This window comes from Sapajus apella, unplaced genomic scaffold (genome assembly GCF_009761245.1).
Source record: "Sapajus apella isolate SASKATOON/1434 unplaced genomic scaffold, GSC_monkey_1.0 scaffold15, whole genome shotgun sequence".
NCBI lineage: Eukaryota > Metazoa > Chordata > Mammalia > Primates > Cebidae > Sapajus > Sapajus apella.
In genome coordinates, this window is record NW_022436955.1 from 739799 (window position 1) to 750336 (window position 10538).

Below are 10538 nucleotides of genomic sequence, written 5' to 3' on the forward strand. Positions count from 1 at the left end.
GTACAGACACATCAGCCAAGGAACACAGAGGGAGAGATTTCTTTCAGTTAATCAGGGGTGGTTTCCTAGAGGATGTGTAATCAGCACCACCTCCAGAATTTCTCCATAGGGAGTGGGTGAGCATGGCAACTTGTCAGGGAAGCTTGAAGCTGCATCCTCTGCAGGGCACTTTACAAAAGACTGAAAAGTAGGCCGGGCGCAGTGGCTCACGCCTGTAATCCCAGCACTTTGGAAGGCCGAGGTGGGCAGATCACTTGAGCCCAGGAGTTTGAGACCATGGCAGAGCCCCACTACCACCAAAAATACAAAAAAAAAAAAAAAATAGCCAGATATGGTGGCGTGCACTTGTGGCCCCAGCTACTCTGGAGGCTGAGGTAGGAGGATCCTTTGAACCTGGGAGGTGAAGGTTGCAATGAGCCAGGATTGCACTACTGCACTCCAGCCTGGACAACAGAATGTGACCCCAACTCAAAAGAAAAAAGACTGAAAAATAGTCAGCTGCCCACACCAAAGAATGGGGTTACAATGGAGAGTGAAGAGGTGGTTAAATCTCCCCCAAGTCTCTTCTTGCTTCTCTTGTTGTGTGTGGTCTAGAAGGAAAGGTTGCACGCTCTGGGTAGGCACAACCCCCAATTTTCCACCTTCTCACTCATGGGAAGGGTACGGGCCAGTAGAGGTTCTTGGTGGGATCTTCCAAAGCTCAGGGCCAAGGATAGAGGCCCCTGTCTGCCCACAGTAAGGGCTTCTACAGGGGAGATAGAATGAGGCCCTGAGCCAGGGCAGGAGGAGCCCCTGTGAAGGAGGGAACAGAAATAGCAGACCTAGAATGCATAGGACTTGGAGACAAGGTGGATGTAGCTGCCCATCTGAGCTCCATGTATGCATTTGAGCCTGAGCCTGGTTTCCCTGAAACCTTGGCTGGTGGGCAGGAGAGGTGGGTGCAGCCACCTGTACCCCTGGTGAAAAGCGACTGTACTGCTCAGCCTTTCCTCTGCCCTCCTCTGCCTGCTCTTCCCAACCCCTAGCCCAGGGCATCTGGCTGGGCCGTGTGCAGGGCGTCTGGCCCCAGGGAGAAGTGGGGTGAGCTGCAGAGTACACCCACATGGCTATAAATGGGGAGCCTCTGGCTGCTGCTTACTCAGCCTCCCTTCCCCAGCAGTGACAGCACCAGAGCCTTTTGGACGCCCTGGACCATGGACCCCGGTAAATGTGTCTGCATGTCTGGTGAGTAAAGAGGCCCAACCTAGGGTCTGGAAACCTTGGACCAGCTTCCTACAGGTCACTGATGAAAACTTCCCTTCCCTCCAAATAGGAGCCACCAATGGGGTTTGTCCTGGGAGCTGATGGGTGGACTGGCTGCCTGTAGGGCAACCCCCACTCTGTGTTAGCTCCCAGCCGGATTGTCTAGAATTGGCATGCTGGCTCAGGGAATGGCTGGGAGGGGCCCTGAAAAACTTGGTCTTTCTAGCTGTTAACCCCTAAGGGCAGCCACCAGAGTGAGGAGAACTCTGGCCCAGAACCTGGCAATCTGGTTTGGGTCCATTGCTGCCATCCCCTCACTGGCACTTACTCATTCTGGTCCTCAGTTTCCTCATCTGTAGACTGAGGTTCCTTATTCCCAGCCAACCACATCCCAGAGTTGCTACAAAAGTGCTAAAACCGTTAAGCACCTGCAGATGCCATGGGAGTTGCCTCCAACTTATGTGGACTCTTGAGTCTTTGAAACGGCTTAATTCCACAGAAGCGTGTTGGCCAGAAGGAGAGAAATCGGGGCTCAAAGCCATCCTGGGATTTTATAATCATGGAAATAGTATAAAGAAGTCTCGCAAGTCTGGGTGCCGTGGCTCAACCTGTAGTCCCAGCACTTTGAGGCTTAGGCCGGAGAATTGCTTGAGGCCAGGAGTTCAATGCCAGCCTGGGGAACATAGCAAGACTCCATGCCTACAAATCTTTTTTAAACTTAGCTGGGCATAGTAGTGTGTACCTGTAGTCCCAGTTACTCAGGAGGCTAAGATGGGAGGATTGCTGGAGCCCAGGAGTTCGAGGTGGCAATGAGCTAAGATTGCACCACTGCACTTTAACCTGGGTAATAGAGCAAGATCCTGTCTCAAAAAATAATGGAGTCTTATAAGACTCCCTTGTCCTTAACAGGTCATCTCTGTACCAAAAACTTGCAAAAGAGGCAGGAGCTTCTAGCATTTTAAAACTCAAAATGAAAGATGGGATAATTTTTTTTTGAAGTCAAGGCAGTCTTTATGGTATAAAAACAGACGGTTTTTATGGTGTAAAAACAAGATCTGGGCCAGGCATGGTGGCTCATGTCTGTAATCTGGCACTTGGGGTGGTAAGGCAGGATGATCGCTTATGCCCAAGGAGTTTGAGACCAGCCTGGGCCATATAACAAGGCCCTGTTTATACAAAATTTAAAAAAAATTGCCAGGTGTGGTAGTGCATGCCTGTTGTCCCATCTATTCAGGAAGCTGAGGCAGGAAGATCACTTGAGCCCAGGAGCTTGAGGCTGCAGTGAGCTGTGTTCCCACCATGTCACTACAGCATGGGTGACAGAGCAAGACTAGAAAGGAAGAAAGAGGAGGGAAGGGGAGGGGAAGGGAGGGGAAGGGAGGGGAGGGGAGGGGAGGGGAGGGGAGGAAGCTCTGTGGCTCTTGTTTTGAGTTCACTGACGTTCCTTGACCTTTCTTTAACCCATTCATGGTTTTCATCTTGCCTTGTGAAGGTGACAATGGTGTGAAAGGCTTTTTTTTTTTTTTTTTTTTTTTTAAAGATAGAGTCTCACTCCATCACCCGGGCTGGAGTGCAATGGCAAGATCTTAGCTTACTGTAACATCCATCTCCTGGGTTCAAGGCATTCTCATGCCTCAGCCTCCCTAGTAACTGAGATTACAGGTGTGTGCCACCATGCCCAGCTAATTTTTTTTTTTTTGTATTTTTAGTAGAGATGGGATTTCTCCATGTTGGCAAGGGTGGTCTCAAACTCCTGGCCTCATGTGATTCGCCTGCTTGGCCTCCCAAAGTGCTGGGATTACAGACGTGAGCCACTGTGCATGGCCAAGAGGATGTGAAAGGCTTTGACAGTTCCCAGAGGAACCTTGGGCTTGGTAAATGTTGGCTGCATCTGTTGGTTTGCATTATACATAAGAATTATTTGTGTTATTTTTCAAAAATACAGATTCCCTTTCCCCACCAACATTTATGAATGAGAACATCTCAAAAGTTGGTCCCAGGAATCTGCATTTTTACAGTTATCCCGGGAGTGATTGACGCAGCCATGCCAGTTCCCATCCGTGCCCTGTAACTGTGGAGCATTGCACAGTACTCGACACTGGGGTGATGCTCAGCAGCCTTGTCACCCTCTTGTCCAGCTCCCAAGGACAACCCAGGAGCCCTGCCACTGTGACAGTCGGCATCATGCCTTATGTTCCTCACTCCGTCTCCATCCTCACGTTCGTGGTGGCTCTGTCCTCTCTTCTAGGAGGAATCTGCATATGTGGAGACAACTGCAAATGCACAAACTGCAACTGTAAAACGTGTCGGAAGAGTGAGTATGGTGACTGGGGACACTGTGGGCTGGGAGTTAGAAAGGTCCAATCTCGGCTGGGCACAGTGGCTCACGTCTGTAATCCCAGCATTTTCGGAGGTCGAGGAGGGTGGATCACCTGAGGTCAGGAGCTCGAGACCAGCCTGGCCAACATGGTGAAACCCTGTCTCTACTAAAAATACAATAATTAGCTGGGCGTGGTGGTGGGTGCCTGTAATCCCAGCTACTTGGGAGGCTGAGGCAAGAGAATCGCTTGAACCCTGGAGGTGAAGAAGGTTGCAGTGAGCCGAGATGATGCCATTGTACTCCAGCTTTGGTGACAAGAGCCAAACTCAGTCAAAAAAAGAAAGAAGGAAGGAAGGAAGGAAGGAAGGAAGGAAGGAAGGAAGGAAGGAAGAAAGGGAGAAAGTCCAATCCCCATCCTCAATCCTCCAGCCATGGTGATTGGAGAGGTTCTGGATGCCTTTTACCCATTTGGTAAAGATCTGAAATGAGAACTGTGCAGAGACCTACAGCAGAGCTCTCCATGGCTGCAGCCCACCCAGGGATGAGGGCATCCACAGTGTTTGGAGCAGGAAGAGGACTGAGGGGAGGTTCTGTCCCGCCCACTGGTAATGGGGCTAGAGCACTGGTCTGGAGTCATGAGCCCTAGGTTCTAGTCTTGCCTTTGCCACTGTCCCATGACCTTGGCAAGCCCTTTCCCTTCTGTGAGCTTCTGATGGACTCTAGATGACCCCTGGGATCCCTTCCAGTTCTAACATCCCTCAATCTCCTGTCCCAGGATTTTTGCTAATATGGATTGAAACCTCATCCACACACCCCTCTTTTCCTACGTCCTCTAAGTGGTGGGAGGGGCAGTGGTGAGATGGGAGTGTTGACCCACAGCGGATCTGTGCATCCCCTGACTCTTTCAGGCTGCTGTCCCTGCTGCCCCCCGGGCTGTGCCAAGTGTGCCCGGGGCTGCATCTGCAAAGGAGGCTCAGACAAGTGCGGCTGCTGCCCATGAAACCCATCCATCGTGTCCACCTCTTCCCAGGAGAGAAAACTGGGGAGCGTCTGTACAGTGCATGAATTGAGAAGGTGGAATAATTGTACAGTAGGATGTGCTTTTTATATATTTGCCCAAATGTGGTGTTGGTCACATTCATGTAAAGTACCTGGGGCAATAAAGTTTTCACTCTTGGTTGTCTGGTGGCTCAGAGCATTGTTTTACCATTGATAATCCAGCAGGACCAAAAGGGGCTGCTTCTGTTGCAGATCCTGTAACCACCCTCTTGTACCTGTGACAGATGGCTGCCTACTGAAAGGTCCTGCGACTCTGCCTGGGGGCTTTCTTCTGCTGCACAAGCTTGCTTGACCCATGCACAGGGCAGGCCAGGAGTACTGAGGAGTTAAAGTCACTGGGAACAGCCCTTAGTCAATGACAAGCAGAGGTTGGTGGGTAAATATCACAGCATCTTCACCCCTCAAAAGGAACAACTCTGAGACTCATTCTATGTTGTCTCCCAGAAGCCTCTAGAAGCACTGAGCTTCGAAAGCTCACAGCAGTAACCTGCTTATTAATGTAACCTACAGTGGCCTCCTTCCTTGCCTCCCCTCCCCATTTCCCCATCATCACTTCCTGGGATTTCCACCCAAAGAAACTATTTGTACAGGGTCCACTTTGTGGGTAACCTCATCTTGGCCAGGCTCTCCTGGCATAGCCCAGAATGCCTCATTGTGCAAATGTAGCTGTTTAATGGGCTTGAGCACTGAATCAGTCATGAATGGAGGCAGTGTGTATCTGAAGGTAATCTCCAAGGCCAAGACATTGAGGGTATTAGCTACCCTGGTTTGGTTATTTGGACCAGTCTTTAGGACTGGATGACCTGGCAGACATGAATCAGGAAGCAGAACCTGGTGGAGGTGCAGAAACAGCATCCAAAGCAGACCTCCTAGAAGATAACTTTTTAGATAAACAGCTGAGAAGGCGGAAGTCCCTGGAGGCTGGCACTGGGGACTGGGGTTGATCCCCAGCTCTCACCCACACCACCATCCTCAGCAGAGCTGAAGACAAACCCAAGCTCTGAGATCATGTTCATTCATGCCATCCCTGGCCTGAACTAGGGCCCAACAGAGAACAGGGCGGCCTCCTCCTCCACCAACCTCTGTCAAGCAACCGTCAGATACAGGAGCGGATGAGAATAGTCTTTGCCAAGGTCACAGAGCAGCCCCAGGGTGTCGCAGAGGGCTGGGCTCAGCCAGGATTTACTGCGTGCTTCCTGGAACTGATCACCTTCATAATCCACACCGTCATTATCCCTGTTTGGAACTTAGCTGGGGCCTCCCTGGGAAGGTTTTCGCCCTGTGTTCATGAGTTGTGCCTTAGACACAGAATCGTAGTGCAGCGGAAACAGCTTGGCCCTGGGGTCAGACATTCCGCCCCTCCCTGGCAACATGACCTTGACCAAGTCATTTACCCTCCTGAGGCTCAGTTTCCTCATCTGTGAAATGAATCTCCGTCGCAGAGTTGTAGAGAGAAAGTGTAGCATAGAATCTGTGCACATAGCAGGTGCCTCATAAACAGGGATTTTAGCAGAGCTACAGTCTACCTAGGCTTCTGTTTACTAATCTCTGAAAAGGCCCCTGCCAAGTCATTCTCTGTCATTGCAGAGCTCTTAAGCACCTTGAGAAGGACACAACACAAAGGATTATATCTTTCAGGGGGCACAATAGTCCCTTGTGCCTCCAGCAAGCAGGTTGGCCACTCACCCTGCAACCTCAGCCTCGGTACCCACTAGGATGCCGACTCATCTCATCCAAATGCCTTTAGAGTAGCTGCTTCTGCACAATCTCACTTACTACCATCCCATCATTGAAAGGGAGATTCAGCCCTCAGATTCTCATTTTAACAATAATAACATCAACAACTAATATTTATTGAGCACTTAATATGTGCTCAACACCTAATAAGTACCGAGCGTTGTCCTGAGCAGTTTATAAACATCATCTCATGGACCCTGCACCATCAGGACCACTTCAGAGCCAGATAACCAGGGCCCTGATCCGGACCCTCTGCTTTAAAGGACCTGTCTCTGGTCTTCCTCCTCCCCACAAGAGGGGAGTCCGAGGGTCCCAGGGGATCTGTCCAACTAGAACTCATGCTCATTCTTCCCCTGAGTCCCCCATCTAGCACCATCTAGACAATGTTTTGAGTACCTGCGACCCTAAAGGCTAATTCTAGGGTCTGCGTAGGCCCCCTCTCCCAGTGGTCTATCCTTCCCGAAGGTGGACCATGCCATCAGTCTGTATACTCCTGGGACCAAAGGATGGCCAAGGGCAGATGTATTGAGAGATGAGAGGATGTGTGAATAGACTGGACACATGAGTTTTTATGTCTACATCGAGTGGAGCAGTCAGGGCGGGAAGAGCAGGGGGTGAACTGCACCTAGGCCTCCATTCTTGCTTTTGCCCCACGCTCTGCAAGTGTTAGGGGCAGGCCTGCACTAACGACCCTGGAGGAGAATCCTGTTAGATAATAGGATTCTGTTAGATCCCCCACTTTGCAGATAAAGATGCTGAGGCTCCAGGAAAGTCAATGGCTGAAATCCACAAGGATTCCAAGAGGCAGAACTGGGAACTGAGCTCAGGTCTGCCTGACACAGAGGCCGTGCTCTTGTCTATGCAATGTGGATGAGGCAGAGAGAAGGCTATAGGCAATGTTGCCCCAGACCCAGGCAAGTAGAGTCCTTGCCCAGGGCCTTGTAGTTTAGACAGCACATACATCATAAGCACACAAATGTGTTAAAGCGGCAGTCCCTGACATTTTAGCCACCAGGGACCAGTTTTGGTGGAAGACAACTTTTCCATGAACGATGGGGCCGGACAAGATGGTTTTGGGATGAAACTGTAGTTAGAATCTGATAAGGGGCACACAACCTAGATCCCTCACAATTCACAATAAGGTTCTCACCCCAATGGAAATCCAGTGCTACCTCTGATCTGACCAGAGGCAGAGCTCAGATGGTAACACTCACTTGCCCCAAAGCCCAGTTCCTAACAAGTCACAGACCAGTACTGCAGCCTGGCGGTTGGGGAAACCTGTATTAAAGAATACATGAAGCTGGGCGCCGTGGCTCACGCCTGTAATCCCAGCACTTTGGGAGGCCAAGGCAGGCGGATCACAAGGTCAAGAGATCGAGACCATCCTGGCCAACATGGTAAAAACCCATCTCTACTAAAAATACAAAAATTAGCTGGACATGGTGGCACGCACCTGCAGTCCCAGCTACTCGGGAGGCTGAGGCAGGAGAATCACTTGACCTAGGAGGCGGAGGTTGCAGTGAGCCGAGATTGTACCACTGCACTCCTGCCTGGTGACAGAGTAAGACTCTGTCTTGGGGCAAAAAGAAGAATACACAGGGCCCCTGTCACTCGGGATCTTGTATTTGCCATTACAGAGTGATCAAGTAATCCTAAGCATCTCTGGTTACTAACACTGTTCAGGCCCTGGGGAAACACTTCTCCATCTCTTGCCCTATGTCCTCAAAACAAAAGGTGACTATATTTGAAAGCCAGGATAGTTTTATAGATTGTCCCAATGTTGATGTCAGAGATGGACACTGTCTTCAACGTACAGGGAGGATTTAAGTGTAGAAATTAGAAAAAAGACAAATGAACAAACTCATCAAATCCTCCTCAAAAAGAATGAATACAATAGTCGCTAAGTCAAGCCATCATTTCCCATTAGTGTGACTTGTCCATTTTCTTGCTTTTGTGTTCCAATTTGTGTTTCCAGAATATTTATGATTTTATGCCAATTGCAGAAGCTGCACAAAGCAACCGAGGAATGTTTTGTAATATTAAGCAACTCATATGATTCATATAAATTCATATTACTCTTAAATTTCTGTAGATGATAGAGCTATCACTATAGATAAATATACAGATATACATACTATGGACTGAACGTCTGTGTGTCCCCAAAATTCATATGTTGAAGCCTAAATCCCCAATGTGATGATATTTGGAGGAGGGTATTTGGGAGGTAATTGTTGTAAGCAGAGTCCTCATGAATAGAATCAATGCCCTTATAAGAAGAGATGGGCCAGGCCCAGTGGCTCGTGCCTATACTCTCAGCACTTTGGGAGGCCAAGGTAGGCAGATTGCTTGAGCCCAAGAGTTCAGGGCCAGCCTGGGCAACATGGCAAAATCCCATCTCTACAAAAAATAAGAAAGTTAGCCAGGCATAGTGGCGCACACCTGTAGTCTCAGCTACTCAGGAGTCTGGGGTGGAAGGATTGCTTAAGCCCAAGAGGCAGAGGAGGCAGCTGCAGAGAGCTGTGTTTTTGCCACTGTACACCAGACTGGGCAATAGAGTGAGACCCTGTCTCAAAAAAAAAAAAAAAAAAAGAGATATGAAGTGATCTCTCCGTGTCTCTTCTGACTGTATGTGAGGATACAACCAGAAAATGCCTCCTGTAAACAAGACGTGGGCTCTCACCAGACACCAGATATGTCTGTGCCTTGATCTTGGACTTCCCAACCTCCAGAACTATGAGAAACAAATTTCTGTTGTTTAAGCCACCTAGTCTATAGTATTCTGTTATAGCAGCCTGAATTGACTAAGACATATATAAATATGTAAGATAAGCCTTTCTGTGTAGACATAGGCTTTTTAAATATTTCAACTAGATTAACACCGAGTTCTAGAACAATGAATCTTTTATTTTGATGAAAATATTTAATAAAATTTAATTACATCTTTAAGAAATTAAATAGGCTGGACATGGTGGCTCAAGTCCGTAATCCCAGCAGTTTGGGAGGCCAAGGAGGGCAGATCACCTGAGGTCAGGGGTTCGAGACCAACTTGGGCAACATGGAGAAAACCTGTCTCTACTAATAATACAAAAAGTAGCTGGGCATGGTGACACATGCCTGTAATCCCAGCTACTCAGGAGGATGAGGCAGGAGAATCACTTAAACCCAGGAGCTAGAGGCTTCAGTGAGCTGAGATCTTGCCATTGCACTCCAGTCAGGGCGATGAGAGCAAACTCCTTTTCAAAATAAATAAATAAATAATACAGGACATTGAAGCTGAATGGAGAACTGTAGATGATCTTGGCTGCCTTCTTAAGCACATGCATCTCTGGGATGACAACTTCTGGCTGTCTCATAAAAGTAGAAAAGAAAACCCCTATTTAGGTTTTTGGCCACTGTTCAGCTGAAAACAATATGATATATTGTATAACCACGAATAAGTAAGTCTTCCCTGCTCTGTCTGTTAAGTTGTTGTGAAATTTGAAATAAAATGCAAAATAAAATTTTAAAGCTGGATGCGGTGGCTCATGCCTGTAATCTCAGCACTTTGAGAGGCTAAGGCAAGAAGATTGCTTGAGCCCAGGAGTTTGAGGCTACAGTGAGCTATGATCGTGCCACTGCACTCCAGCCTGACAGAGCAAGGCCCTGTCTCTAAAAAAAAAAAGACAAATAAATAAATCATTTTTACAATATATTATGATTATATAAGTACTGTTTACTGGAGAGCCAAGGATAAATGGATCCACAAAGAAGAACAGGTAACTCCATATCACTAAACATGGGCCATGTAGAGAAAAAAGTTAAATTGTTTTAGAATTTGTCTAGCAGATTTTCTGCTTTTCACCAGAAAACCTATACAAAAATAGAAATAAAAGAAAGAAGAATATTCTCTTCTGAGACTTGCTCAGAATCAGGTCACATTTTAGTTTGCTTACTATTTGGACTATTATTTCCCTGCAGGAGTTTTTTGGTTTTTCCTGATATTTCAATTGTCTTTTTTTCCCCCTGTATAGGCACATGGGTATATATGTCTTCTCTACTCTATCACTAAGATCACTCCTTTTTCTTTTCTTTTCTTTTTTGGAGACTGAGTCTCACTCTGTCGGTCGCTTAGGCTGGAGTGCAGTGGCACAATCTCGGCTCACTGCAACCTCTGCCTCCTGGATTCAAACAATTCTCCCAT

General features: G+C 48.0%; 1 protein-coding gene and 1 non-coding gene across 2 annotated transcripts; both read left to right on the forward strand.

Annotated features, from left to right (window-relative positions):
- Positions 1–1117: 1117 nt before the first annotated feature.
- MT4 (metallothionein 4) lies at positions 1118–4743 on the forward strand. Its single transcript, XM_032283922.1, has 3 exons — positions 1118–1224; positions 3491–3556; positions 4471–4743. Exons 1-3 carry the CDS (start codon positions 1194–1196, stop codon positions 4560–4562), a joined length of 189 nt encoding a protein of 62 aa, XP_032139813.1. The 5' UTR covers positions 1118–1193; the 3' UTR covers positions 4563–4743.
- Positions 4744–10150: 5407 nt separating this feature from the next.
- LOC116555905 lies at positions 10151–10211 on the forward strand. The gene has a single exon (XR_004270742.1). It is a non-coding gene; the product is annotated as a U7 small nuclear RNA (small nuclear RNA).
- Positions 10212–10538: the final 327 nt, after the last annotated feature.

Excerpts from the sequence above, each read along its gene's own strand:
- MT4 (XM_032283922.1), top strand. The coding sequence starts at position 1,194 with ATGGACCCCGGTAAATGTGTCTGCATGTCTG. Across the intron at positions 1,225-3,490 it reads TAAATGTGTCTGCATGTCTG|GAGGAATCTGCATATGTGGA; the intron begins GTGAGTAAAGAG and ends CCTCTCTTCTAG. Across the intron at positions 3,557-4,470 it reads CTGTAAAACGTGTCGGAAGA|GCTGCTGTCCCTGCTGCCCC; the intron begins GTGAGTATGGTG and ends TGACTCTTTCAG.